Genomic DNA, 14,827 nt, shown 5'->3' on the forward strand with positions numbered 1-14,827 from the left:
TTAATGACTGAGGGTTGTCGGGTGATTTTTCCGGGATGCCTGAGAAGATGAGGCTGTCGCGCATGGAACGGGATCGTAGGTCCAGAATAGTTTCTTTCATCGGTGTGTTTTCGTTAGTGGCAGCATGCATTAGTTCGGTGAGTGATTTAACAGGTTTGTAACTCCTGGTTTGATTTTTGCAGGGTTACGATGTTGTTCTGGGCAAATTCCATGCTACTAATGTCTTTAACTTCTTCGTGTAGTGATACTAGAAGATCCAGTTTTTTTGTTTATGCTCACCAGTAGACTAACCTCAATTACCGTTGTTTGTAGATCGTCAGTCTGTTGAAGAGTCTTTTTCCTTTTGGATGGGTTTCCTGAATCCGGATCCATGTTGTTTTGCAGGTGGTAATAGTGGTTGATGAACGCTTCGAGAGCCTGTAAGTCCTTCACTGTAAAGCTATTCTGTTTCGGGTTAGTAGTATCAGATGGACTACGGATGAGATGTGATCCGAAATATAGTTTTATTCCTTTCAGTATACTTAGTTTGTTTTAGCTGTTGCTGTGTTTCTCAGCAATAGGGCGTCGCCATGTTGGATCTCACCTCCGATCTCCGACTCTCGCGATACTGGCCTCTCTGTCATCTCACACAGCTTTTTCTGAAAAAAACCCAAAAACAAATAAAAACCTTCTTCACAGAAGACATTTTGACATGTGACAGTATGAAAAGCAAATGTGTAAATAATAAAATGAGTGATGTCTTAATTCCCTGTGGCTGCTTCAGTTTAAGGACCCTGGTGTTGTTCGTGCTGGCTAACTGTCATGGCTTACTGAAATACATCTGTGACCGAACATGTAACACTTTGTAGAAAAGAAAGACCATCACAGTGTGCAGTAGCTACCAGCCCAAGGCTATTGTCTGGTCAATTATGTATGCATAATTTTTATCCATATAAATATTCATATATTTCTCCTTTATAATGAATATAATAGGCTGTATGAATCAATTATATAATAAATGAATATTACAATTATTGACAAAACAATTTCAGCACAACGTCCATTTAGTAGCTGTTCTGTAAGCTTTGAACATGTCACTCCAATGAAAAGTTCAGTCTGGACCTTGGAAACTGTACAATTTTTGAACTTTCATGAAAAAGAATTACATTTCAATATCAGTCTTACACTTGTTTTTAACGGCTTGCTCCTACTCGGTTTGGACAGATGTTGCTTTGTTACTTCAGGAGGCCATTATGGAGCACATTTGATGTTTTGTGAAGTTTTTCTAGCAATGTCCACATAATTGTTAGTTTAAATTTTCCTAATTTTAACAAGTTTCGACTTAATGTGTATAGTAAAGTGATAAAAAGTGTCTTAATCAGAGTGTCCTTAGTTATTCCCCAAACAGCTGTATGTATAACATCAGGTGTTCTTGAAGCTACCCCTCACCTCCAGCTCTTTTAATTACAATTTGTTGCAGTCTTAAACTGAGTTAGATCCATTCAACACAGGTGTGCTGTGCCAAAAGCTCAATGCTGTTCTACATTCACATAATCTATTCCACATCAGTTGGCTGACTGGACAGACTTAAAAAAAAAAAAAAAGAAAAAAAAAAAAAAAAGAAAGTTCTCCCACTTAAGATGAGAGAGGCCTGTAATTTTCATCACAGGTACACTTCAACTATGAGAGTCAGAATGCGGGGAAAGAATCCAGAAAATCACATTGTAGGATTTTTTTAAATCATTTATTTGCAAATTATGGTGGAAAAGTATTTTGTCAATAACAAAAGTTTCTCAGTACTTTGTTATATACCCTCTGTTGGCAGTGACAGAGCTCAAACGTTTCCTGTAAGTCTTCACAAGCTTTTCACACACTGTTGCTGGTACTTTGGCCCATTCCTCCATGCAGATCTCTAGAGCAGTGATGTTTTGGGGCTGTCGCTGGGCAATGCGGACTTTCAACTCCCTCTAAAGACTTTCTACGGGGTTGAGATCTAGAGACTGGCTAGGCCGCTCCAGGACCTTGAAATGCTTCACTCCTTCGTTGCCCGGGCGGTGTGTTTGGGATCATCGTCATGCTGAAAGACCCAGCCACGTTTCATCTTGAATGCCCTTGCTGATGGAAGGAGGTTTTCACTCGAAATCTCACGATACATGGCCCCATTCATTCTTTCCTTTACACGGATCAGTCGCCCTGGTCCCTCTGCAGAAAAACAGCCCCAAACCATGATGTTTCCACCCCCGTGTTTCACAGTAGGTATGGTGTTCTTTCTCCTCCAAACACGACAAGTTGAGTTTTTACCAAAAAGTTCTATTTTGGTTTCATCTGACATTCTCCCAATCCTCTTCTGGATCATCCAAATGCTCTGAAGCAAACTTCAGACGGGCCTGGACATGTACTGGCTTAAGCAGGGGGACCTGTCTGGCACTGCAGGATTTGAGTCCCTGGTGGCGCAGTGTGCTACTGATGATAACCTTTGTTACTTTGGCCCAGCTCTCTGCAGGTCAGTCACTAGGTCCCCCCGTGTGGTTCTGGGATTTCTGCTCACCGTTCCTGTGATCATTTTGGCCCCACGGGGTGAGATCCTGCGTGGAGCCCCAGATCGAGGGAGATTATCAGTGGTCTTGTATGCCTTCCATTTTCTAATACTTGCTCCCACAGTTGATTTCTTCACACCAAGCTGCTTACCTGGTGCAGGTCTACCATTTTGTTTCTGGTGTCCTTGGACAGCTCCTTGGTCTTGGCCATAGTGGAGTTTGGAGTGTGACGGTTGTGGACAGGTGTCTTTTATACTGATAACGAGTTCAAACAGGTGCCATTAATACAGGTAACGGGTGGAGGACAGAGGAGCCTCTTCAAGAAGAAGTTACAGGTCTGTGGGCAATGTGATTTCCTGGATTCTTTCCCCCCATTCTGACTCTCATAGTTGAAGTGTACCTATGATGAAAATTACAGGCCTCTCTCATCTCTTTAAGTGGGACAACTTGCACAATTGGTGGCTGACTAAATACTTTTTTGCCCCACTGTATGTTCAAACACTGTCCAAAATTAATTTGGCCTATGTGCAGAATTTGTCTGTGATTGTAGTGTCTTTTAAATCATTTTAATGGAATATACGTTTTTGTTTGTAGAAAACTGAAACTAGTGTCACCAGATGGCACCAAAGGAATGAATGTTCAAATCCGATTCATGTAGTGGCATTGTTGTGACTTGGGTACATAAGAGTAGCTTATTAAAAGGTAACAATCTTGATTTTCTATTGTACTTTTAATGCAGTATTCAAAAACTCGGGGCTGGATGAAGGCTGTGTTCATATTTGGTGGCAAAGAGATTTCCGTCATGAGGAATACTACTCAGCCTGTGAAAACAGTTGTATATTACTATTCTGTTTCTTTGGAGGCGCTTTGTCAAGTCTGAGAAAATAACTGAGGAAAAAGTTTCACTCTAAAGCTGCTGTACTGTATGTGTCAATGCAGGACTGGGCTATTTAGCAGCTGAGGAGAAACAGTAGCATGGACTCAACATAAGGAGATTTGTTTAACAAAGAATGAAATCTAATGCTGCATTTTACATCCAAAGCCAGAACTACTCCATTTGTCGAAGTAGAATCATGATGAACGGGCAGCTGCCAAACACCTCACTGAAATTTGGTATAATGTTATACAGGGCAACCTGGTATTCATTGATTAGCACTGATACTACAGACTGCCAAGCACAAATAAACCCAGATAAACATGACCATGCAGTAAGACATTAACCTTAAACCTTTCTCAGCTACACAAAGACGTCCATCACTTTATTAAAATTCAAGGCTGATTTATTTTCCTTATGACAAATCAATTTATGGCGCCTCCCACTTGCCAGATTATTAGAAAGTGGTTCCTGTCATTTGTTGTAAATGAAGAAAAGGCATCCCATCTTCCAGCCAAGAGAAGGTGGAGGGTGTATCTGGACCCTTCCAGTGAAGGAGAACTAGATGAGTTCTTGAAGGCACCAGATTTGGAACTCCAAATTTACCAGGATCACTTAAAGGCAACACAATATTCTTGTGACAAGATTTTTTTCTTTCTCTAGCCAGAGAGAGAGAGAGAGAGAGAGAGAGAGAGAGAGAGCGTGACATCGGGCTGTCTGCTGTTATATCCGGGAGGAATGGACGCGTCTCAGTCGCCAGTGTAACGTGAACGGAGGCGATGCGATGCTCCCGCTCCTGATGCCCTGCGCTGCTGCTGCTGCTTCATCATCATCATCATCATCATCACTCCTATTCTCCGACTTTACGCTTCCCAGGCCGTACGGGGACTGACAGAACCCGCACACAGAAACACACACCCTGAGGAGGAATTACACACAGATCCGAGCCGGTCCCGGACCTCCATTGGCAAACATCAGCGGGTACGGGCCTGTTTATCTGATTTCCCAACACCTGCACATAGCAGCGCAACAGACGGCAGGAGACGCCAGCTGGCCTGTTTTCTGCTTTACTGCTCTTCTAGGGAAGTGATGGAGGTTAAAGTCACCTTTTTATTTGTGGATTGTTGACTTTATCACCTTTATTCAAGCTGGTGTGAATCTTTATGAGGTAAATTGATTGGTAAGTGGTGTCAAACTGTTGAAAGTGATGCAAAATCTGGGAGTTTCCTAGCGGATTTTGTTCTCACTAGTGGCCGTGAGCCTTATTATTTACCTCTACATCGCTGCTGCTGTGTGTATGACAGGGAAATGTGTGTTTGTGCTTAAGGAGGGTGTGTGTGCCTGCTGATTTCTTCCCTAGCCTATATGTAGTGTGTGTTGTATGTGCGGTGGAATCCCCTGTGTACAAACCCAGCCTGCTTGCGCTTCGAAAATGGCACACTGCTGTTTATGTCGCCCAAAACGGATACATTTAATTGTCAAAAAGAGGAAGAAATAATAGATTTCGCGTGGATGCTGATTTCACCTTCTCCCCATTTCAAGTGAAGCCTGTTTATGGCCAAATCCGATCCGGTTACTACATCATCATGCCTTAATAGAGAGTAGAAGAAGTATCCATCCACACATGGCCCTGGGAAAACGCAATCCGCTGCAATTCGCACAGACAGAGCAGGAATAAGAAGAGGTAGAGGCCATGTTAGAATCATCCTGGACCAGAAATGAAGCCTTTCTGGCGCATTAGCAGTTTCATGTAATATTCCCCTGCTTCTAGATGGTTCTGAGATGCTTTCAGGAGGAAAGGGTTTGGTGGGATGGTTAGGGGAAAAGAGCTCAAAATGGCTCACAATACAAAAAAATAGTAGCAGTGTTATTCATGATCCAACAATATTATAGTTTGCTGAGTAATGAGTCATATTTGTCGCTTGCAGTTTTGGGCATATGAGCCTGAAATATTGGCTAGATTAGAATATAGATAGATGGCGGTGATACTGTTGTGGTTAGAATCAGGCTGATGCTGCTTGCAGATACCTGTGTGTGAGGCCAAAATATGTAAAAACAGATGGTACAGTCAGAGTCTTCCACCTCTGCATTCATGGATATTATGCAGTTTATTAATTCATATTTAATGTAGAGATTACCTATGATGGCCGTCTATAAAACAGTTGTAAACCTGAAGTGATTTACAAGTTTGGGGGAAATTACAATTATTTAGAATCAGAAATTTAGCATTGAAGATGATGAAAGGTTGTATTAATTCACAATAAAACACACCCTTGTTTAATTTAATACACTCAGGGGGTTTGCTGCTACAGTCTTACTTGGTCTGGTATAACCAGTAGCTTATGATGATGTTACCAAACTTTAGATAGATATTGCTGTAGCTGACAGTACTGAGTGAATTCGCTGACTTGACTCTTCTCTAGTGTGCTACTGTTAAACTATGTTTTCAGCTTAAAGGGGGCTAACTTTAAAGCTACCCGGCTGTCAACAAAAGCAGTTTTAGTGTTTCTCACCAAAACATATTGTGTGTATTCTTGAGGTCTAACAAACATGAACAGCATTTCCTTCCTCACAAAACATTTGCAATGCAGATTTTTATTTTATTATTTCAAAACCTCAATTTTTTTACATCATAGTTTGCTAGGTAGCAAGGTAGGTTTCTGGCCTTGCTGGTGAATTGCAGTGTTTCTTGGAGCATTTCCACCACTAAGTGTCAATCAGTGGAATGGTGCAAAACCATCGGTGGGAATACATATCACGCCACTTGCATTCTTGCGTATGTGCAGGAAATACAATCAGAAAAAAGGAACTTGCTCATAAAAAACTTTTAAAATACTCAACATGGTACCTTTTAATAGCCCTCATCTTCCCTTAAATTATTGTTTTAGAAGCCAGTGCTATTAGTGATGGTAGTAGAAACAGGGATACACAATGGAACACTCCTGGACGAATGAGGGACTACACCGTCCTACTCTTACTAGAATTACTATGTTAGTTGCAGTAACAGTAGCTCACTAATACTATCTGTAGTAGTAGTAGTACCTGTTGCAGCAGCAGAAGTTCTAGTAGTTATAAGGCCTATAGCATTAGCACCAGTAATAGTATAATAGAGCTAGTAGTAATATCACCGATAGCAGTAGTTTTAATACTGTCAGCAGTAGTAACAGTGCTACCAGTGCTGGTAGTAGCAATAGCAATTAACCTCAGAGATAGTAACAGCAGTAGTAGCGCTTGCAGCAGAGGTCCTAGTTGTAGCAGTACTAACAGCATTAGCTGCAATTAATCAAATTAACGGTTCGTTAAAGCTAGGGTTGCTAACGTTGGAGAAACTAGCAAGAGATTTTGAAAGTATCCAACCAAAAATCCCACCCCCTCCCTTCAGGCCTTCCTCCAAAGCCACTCCCCCAAAACACATTTTCATGCGCAGGCAGAGTGTGCACAGGTAGGCAGGTAGACAGGCAGGTAGCTAGCTTAGCTCTTTTGACCATCATTGTGATAAAGCTGTTTCTAGAACAAAACGGAGGAAATTCAAGTTGCCGACAGTATTCATAAAAGAGAAGTGTGAGCTATTATTAAGTAAGCCCACTGTATGACCACTGTCAGGAAATGGTTAAAGACATGTAGAGACAGATACAACATAACTAAATGCCCAACATGGAAAGAATTTGATAACAAAACTACAATAAGTACACTGATCATATAAAAATGTAATAAAGTGGTCATATTATGCTTTTTGGCTTTCCCCCTTTACTTTATTGTGTTATATATCTTTTTTGTGTATGTAGTAGGTTTGCAAAGTGAAAAAGCCCAAAGTCCACCCCAAAGGGAGTTACCCTGTCCCACAGAAAACACTGCTCCTGAACTGCCTGAAAACAGCTCGATTGTAGTCCAGCCTTTACTTCTGTAACGTATCTACATCACTATGTATCATGCGTCATAATGGACGAGTTTCCACAAGTACACCTAATATGAAATTAAAATGTTAGATACCCTCTAGGCAGTCAATAAAGTTGTTACTGTGATGTAGAGACAGGGCACAGTTACCTATGAAAGATAAATTAGTTACAAATTAATAATTTACCACTCTAAAATGTCTTGCTCCAGCCTCGGTTGTGAAGCTGGTTCAGGTTGTTGGAACATGTACGGCTGAACCGAAGCCATAGTTACCGGCTGAAGCGGTTTTGTTTTGGATCACACTACCTTGCTCATCAGGACCCGCCCTACTCTGCTTTTGATGGCTAGTAGTCCTCACCTCGGTACTGAACATGTGCAACTCCCAACAAAGATTGAATAGAAGTGAGATGCCTCACTCGTTAGTTAAAACGGAGCGTGCAAGACACATGGTGAAAAGAGGTGCTGCAGCAATGTGCAGTATGAGCAAAAATATGGTATTTTTTTGAAAATTAAATGATGTAAAGCTATTCTGGTACAACCACAAAATAAAATTATGAACCTGAAAATGAGCATAATATGACCACTTAAGGTTTGTTAGACAAATACGTGATGATCACAGTCTCCAAAACCATAGCTTCAAACAAGAGATTTTGTGTGTGTGTATTTGTGAGTGTGTGGCAGCAAGATGAGGTAACACAGTAGCAGCCCACCTGTCAGGTTCTTATGAAGGGGTCAAACTGAGAGGAGGTGAGCCTGCAATAACAGGAAAGAGAGATTTTAAATAACACAAAAATAGTTTGAGCTGCTGGTAAAATGTTCTGAAGTGGTTCTAGGAGATCTAGTTCATCTGAAGCCAAGGGTGGAAATGTTTTTCTGAGGGAAAAGGAGTATGTCAAGAGTAAGAAGGCTCCATTAGGGATTGTCTAAGTGCTAAGATTGTCAAACCAGTAGTTGGATGTAGGTGTGAATGAGGATACGATACAGGTGCTGACCTACTGTATACTGGCTTTCTACTAAAGATCTGATTGATATACTGTAGACTCCATTTCCACCTTGTATTAACCTGTGACAGTTCTGCCTGCATCGTGATTGGATTTCAATATGCAAATTAGGAAGGCAGAGCTGGCAGACTGGTCAACAAACATGGCGTATCTTAGGTCACGGGATGCAAAATGGGATACAGGCGGGAGACTGCTGCAACAATGGTAAGGGTCACGGGACATGCGATGTTACAGTAGCAGCCAACTAAGCTAACGATACTTATACTGTGAGAAGGTAATCAGTGTGAGCGGATAAGCGGATAAGCTTGCTAGCACTAGTGCTAGCTTGGCTACCCCCATCTGTCAGGTGACCCTCACCTTGCACATTGTAGCGGTCCCCCAAGAGTTTCCCAAAGTGATACTGCTGTATAAGCTTCAGACCACAGTTTAACGACCGACTTCCTGCTTCAAGTTTGACCTACTGTGGTGGTGTTCACAGTTTTCCTGTACAATGAGGGATTATTAGTAACACTTCAGGTGCACTCACTTTGACCACCAAATAAAGTGGTTTAGTTCGGCTAATCTGGATAAACTGTTGGTTTGTTTGCCCAATCAGACTTTGTTGTAGTGCTGTCACTATGTTCCTAGATGTCAGCAATTAACTTGGTAAGTACAATGGCATCATAACTAATGCAATGATGGACAAAACTACAAGCATAAGGACCCAAATAAACTGAAAGTATCCTTTTAATAATGTCATAAAACAAAACTTACATAAGGCTAATATTTAAGATTTGCTCCTTGATTTTGTTATGGCACCCAACAGCACCGCCAAATGTCAAAACATTTTCCAGCTCACTTTCATTTCACTTTCCCACAGGAAATTTGGGGATTTGGGTGTGGAGGCACTATTGTTTGCTGTAACACTAACAGCCAGGTAATTGTTACCCATGTGCCTTATGTTTTGGAATCACATAGTTCAAAAATGCTGACTCATTTCCGGTTATTATAATTACAAACTGTGATGCTCTATGAGACAACTGCAGCTGTTGTCATACTTTACGTGGCATAGCAATAAGCATGATGTAACCATATGGTGTAACGTGTCCCATGCTATTGAGCTTATAGCTGATCTTTGAGTTGTAGGAGCTCAGCTTCAATCCAGAAACCCTGATATGACCTTCAGAGAACCATGATGTGAGTGGTACGTTGGCTTTTCTGTCAGCTGTTTGCGTCTCTAGTTGACTGCTTTTGCAGTGACTAGTGCTTAATGATGAGAGGAGAGAACAAAAGTGAGAGTCTTAAACATTCCCTTTCACTTTCATCTCCACTCCCAGGTCAGGCCTGTCTACAAACAGGGCCATGTGAACTGGCCTTCTTTCATATTCAAATAGACTGCTACAGGTGAACTCTGTCTCTGTGTCTCTGTCTGAGTGTTTCCCATTCTCATTTTTTCGTGCTCTTTTTCCTCATTTTCTATCACCTTACTGCATTCCAGACAGCAAGGCTATTTAGAGAGGGAGAAACACAGGAAAAACGAGTGTTGTATATTAATTATATTGTAATATTAATTATAATATTTGCCTTTTGTGTACTACTTTTATGGCCAAATACCTCCAAAAACTAATGACATTCCATCAGCCTCAGCTGTAATTTGTGTTTAGTGCTAATTAGCGATTGTTAGCATGCTAACACACTAAACTAAGATGGCAACAATAGTAAACATTAGACCTGCTAAACATTTAGCTCAAAGCACCGCTGTGCCTAAATATAGCTTCACAGAGCCGCTAGAATGGCTGTAGACTCTTAGTCTTGTTACCTGAGTCCTTGTAGAATCGGAGAGGAGAGTTACAGAACTCTGGGAATTCAGAGAAGCACCAAATTTTCTTTTTCTCCATTACACTCTACAGTGAAATTAGTGCCATTATAACTTCCGCCTCCTGTCAATGCCAGAATCCCATTGGATGTGCATTGTGGAGCTCTGTTGAACTTTGCCATCAAGATCTGGTGGAAATGAAGGCAGTGTGCATTGCTATGGCTCTTCAAAATGGTGAACTTGCATGTTTGGTGTAAAAGCCCATTTTGGCTATTAGCACTGCATCATAAAACACACTTCTAATTCATGAGAGCTTATGAGAGCTATTTTGTTTTGTTTCACTCTAACACATCTATCTTGCCAATTTAATTTCCAGTCAACATTGAAGCTGTGGTAGTTGCTAGCAGCAGTTCACTTAATCGATCTCATGACAATTGAAGCAAGATGTTGATTTAAAGGCACACTTTATAGATTCTACACATGAAGTTCAGTTTACTAGTCTGTACAGCCTATGAAAACATTTGTATAAGATGTTCTGTGTATGAGAAAATAACCCTGATGATGTCATCAGTTTCGGCAGTTTCAGATTAATGTCAAAGACATTGACATTGACCCGGCGAGGGATCTAATAAAAGACCATATCAAGTTGCATTATGAGAAATGTAGGATAGGGTGTTTTGAGGCTTGACCCATGCTTGGGACTAAAAAGTCAGGATATATCGACCTCTATTACATCAGTTTTACCATTCTATATATATATATATATATATATATATATATATATATATATATATATCAAGCGCCCTGGTTTGTTGGTTCCCTGTACTTTACATGTTTGTGGATTTTTGGATTTTGCCTGTCCACCTTTGGATTTTGTTTCTTCTGTTCAAGACTGCTTGCCTGCTCCCTGTCTGAATTGTTTTGCCTCTGTTGGACTGCCTGAAATCCATGTAAGCTTTTTTGTGTTTATCATTAAATGGTTGATCTGCACCTGCTTTGCCTACCTGTCTGCATTTGGGTCCGTTCCCTGCTACCCTGCTTGAGAAACTACAACAGTACGAACTGACCAGCATGGTCCCAGCAGACTTTAAATGTCTCGCGGAGGAGTTTAGGGAGGTGACCTCCAGCATTGAGATACTTGGTTCATCCATTAAAGGGTCTGTGGACATCCAGCGCAGACTTTTTGTTTATTCATTAACGGAGAGAACAATTTTGTCTAGGCCCTTGCACTTTACTTTTTTTTTTTTTTGGCAGAGAATTTAGCAGTCACTGGTCAGTTCCTAACTTGTTCCCAGCCCGCGCTCCGGTCTGCCAGCAGCCAGCCTGAATCCCTGTCTGCTAGCCATCCACCTGCACCTCAGCCTGTTCGTGTTCTGGAGCCTTCCAGAGGGAAGCGTTGCTGCCGCCAACCGTGTGCCTCACCTCTGCCCAGCTGCTCGTCCTCTCAGCTGCCCAGCGCCCCCAAGACTCAGCTGCCCAGTTTCTCAGAGCCATCATCGGTCCTACCTGGCCCCCAGTCGGCAGCCTGGCCGACACCTGTTCCCGCACCGCAGCGGTCTCCAGTCCCTTTTGGGCCGCAACCGCCCCCCAATGGGCTTCAGCACACTCCTGCCTCTTCTGGATCGCCGCAACCACTTCCTGCTCTGGTTGGGCCGCAACCACCTGTTCCTGCTGAGCCTCCAGAGAGCTTCTGTCTTCGCCACGAGCATCCCGTCAGACCCCCGGTGGCCTACGGTCTTCACCGCTTTTGTTTTTTCTGTTCAAGACTGCTTGCCTGCTTCTTGTCTGAATTGTTTTGCCTCTGTTGGACTGCCTGAAATCCATGTAAGCCTTTTTGTGTTGATCATTACATGGTTGATCTGCACCTGCTCTGCCTACCTGTCTGTATTTGGGTCCTTTCCCTGCTAACCTGCTTGACAAACTACAACATCCCTGAACTTTATAGAAGTGTAATGCTGGAGTACACCTATAATATACAGCTACATCAAACTCATTGACATGTCAATTTTACTGAAGCTATCTTTTCATAGCGCTAGCTGCAGAACAATGATGACCCCATTCTTCTATTCCCGCCAACAGACTGTGGTCAACACCAGACCTTAAACTGTTAAACAAATCTGAGATGTGGGTGATTCAGAGGTCCAGACCTCTGAATCACTAGGTTATATTTAAGTATCAATAAATAAAACAAAGTGAAGCCCTTAAAAATGTCATAGGTGATTTTAAGAAAAAACAAGCAAAAATTTAATTGAAAGGGACAAGTGGAAGGAGTGGAGGCTGGATTTGGTAGTGGGGGAGGGTAATCTAACCATTCATAACACTGGCTTGTAGGATTTGTACAGTATAGTGTTACATAATGTGGAGAAGACATGGTCTCTGGCTCTGTCATGCTTTCAAATAGCAAACATACACAACAAATCTGTATGATTTGCTGTTTCATACGGTTAAATGTTTGATTAAAACAAATACATCTGCCCTTATTGTTACATTTTATTAAATTTAATCAGACAATAACACTCTCTGACTTACCAACCAAAAGCACTATCTCAGTTCCAGTGACAAAGAATGCATGTGAAGAGAGGAGTGGAAAATCTTTATTTAAACAGTTGAAGAAATAGTGTGACAGAGGAGAAATAGTGTGAGTTTTGTCATGAAGCCATAATTCACTGCAGAGTTCATTTTGCAGTTGGAGTATATTTAGCTCTCTGTTCATTTGTTTCTAGAAGAGACAAATTTGATTCTTTTCTTTTTCTCTTTCATCTTTCTTTCTCTCCCACACACTCCACACACACTTGCCCTTCCCCCGCAGTAGGCAGTTACTATAGAGAGAGTGAATGCTGGGAGTGAAGGAGAGGGAAGCCAGAAAAAAATAGGACTCAAAATGTCCAAGAAAACAGGATGGAGGAGGGAATGTTGAGCTACAATATCAAAACCAATGACACATTTCACATGTACTATATGCCTCCTAAAATTGTCCCGCCATCAAGACAATGTGCAATCGGGATCTACAAATGGAATGCAAACGTAGTCAACCAGTATGGTATATGGCAACTGACATTGAAAAAAAACTGCTGATTGCCTTTGTTTGGTGCTCATATTCTCTTTTAATCTTTTTTTTATAATGCCAAAAAATACAAACTGCATCATATCCATCATGGACACCTGTTCATGGATTAGGTGATACATGCTTTTTAATAAAAGAATATGGATAGTAAACATAGGAAGACATTTCACTTTTTCAGAGGGACCGATGAAAGAAATGCTGAATAACAGATTGTACTGAGTTACAGAAGCTAGTGAAACAGAGGCGAGACTGGAAGTGATCTCAGGACTTCAGCTCTCTGTGTTGAATCCTGTTCTTCTGTTAAATTGTGTTGCATTTTATGTTGTGTTGGATTGCATTCCACTTTGTTGTGCTATATTATACATTGATGTGTCGTTGTGTTGCAATGTTGCACTATGTTGTGTGATTTCCTAAGTAATGTTGTGCTGCATTGTCATACATTTTAATTCTAAGTGTTGTCTAGTGTTTTGTGATGCATTGCTTTGCAGTGTGTTAGCCTATAGAGCAAGACTGATACAGCTATATTATTCACATTATTTTAGCTTCTATAGCTTATTGATTAGTATTCCTGTAAATGTCGGCTGACATATGAGATTACTGAACAGAAATACTAAAGATATGTTAGAGGTCTTTTTTTTCATAGTTTGTCCACCAGAGAGCACTGACAAACTTGTCAGTTTTTACACTGAAAAATATCCTGCCCACTATATATTTTGATCACTGTGCTTTAATGCTGCATTAATTGATTGATTTTTTTTTTTTCACTTGAGGGCAGCTGGACAAACTAAACACAATATTATAAAGCTGATATGGCGAACATGTTAGCAAACACTTTCCTATTTCCACATCCAGCAGTTACGGTGCAACATTAGCATTCATTTGGAGTCATGCTTTGGAGAAAAATATCTGGTTCTTTAGCTTCCACTATGTTCACCAGCTAGTTGCTAACTTCGTCTGTTTGGTGCTAAGCAGGTAGTGTACAGTGGTTTTATCAGAGCTTTCTCACAAAAAATAGCTGCCTGCTGCTGCTCAAAACAAGGTTGATGAGAGCGGAGTTTGTGGGCCATAAAACAAAAACAAAACAATACGCTGAAGGAAAAAAGCTCCTCAGAGCTGTGTAAAGTTGCAGAGTTGGTGATAATTCTCTGTGGGTTCATCATAGAAGAAACAACTTTCACATTACACATAGCCATTTGTTGCATTGTTAATGTAACACGATTAAGAGTCTACAGCCATGCTAGCAGCTCTGTGAGGCTGTCCTTAGACACCTCAGTGCTTTGAGCTAAATGCTAACATCAACATGCAAACATGCTCATAATGACAAGGTTAATATGCTAATGTTTAGGTCATGTTTGCCGTACAAAAATGTATAGCAAATCATCACATAGTTGTTGATATATTTCAGTCTGGACCAAATTGGTGAACCGACCAACTGGCAGACACTATAGAGCTACGCCGAAAATCATCGTATTAGACTGTGATGTGTAGTGTCATGTTATGATGAACAGTTACACCGGGTTGTGCAGGGTTTTGTCGCATTATCTTGTATTGAATTGTAAGCACAGCACTATGATGTGTTGTGTGATCCACTGCACTGTGATGTGTGCTGTATTGTAATGCTGTGATACAGTGTGTTATGTTGCGTGGTTTTGGTTGGTTGGTTTTACGTGGTTTACAGGGCGC

General features: G+C 41.1%; 1 protein-coding gene across 5 annotated transcripts in view; it reads left to right on the forward strand.

The window, feature by feature from the left end:
* Window positions 1–7: 7 nt before the first annotated feature.
* The window catches only part of peli3 (pellino E3 ubiquitin protein ligase family member 3), a 49,690-nt gene continuing 34,870 nt past the window's right edge, over window positions 8–14,827 (forward strand). Inside the window, exons 1-2 of one of the 5 annotated variants that reach the window (XM_044185167.1) lie at window positions 8–137; window positions 4,054–4,371. Coding sequence is in view for 1 of the 5 variants with exons in the window: in XM_044185166.1 (XP_044041101.1) it covers window positions 4,554–4,558 (5 nt within the window). In the remaining 4 variants the exon portion in view is untranslated. Of the gene's footprint in view, window positions 138–4,053; window positions 4,372–4,402; window positions 4,571–14,827 lie in introns of those variants that run through there. The other 4 variants (XM_044185170.1, XM_044185168.1, XM_044185166.1 and 1 more) reach the window with 4 other exon arrangements.

This window comes from Siniperca chuatsi, linkage group LG22 (assembly GCF_020085105.1).
Source record: "Siniperca chuatsi isolate FFG_IHB_CAS linkage group LG22, ASM2008510v1, whole genome shotgun sequence".
NCBI lineage: Eukaryota > Metazoa > Chordata > Actinopteri > Centrarchiformes > Sinipercidae > Siniperca > Siniperca chuatsi.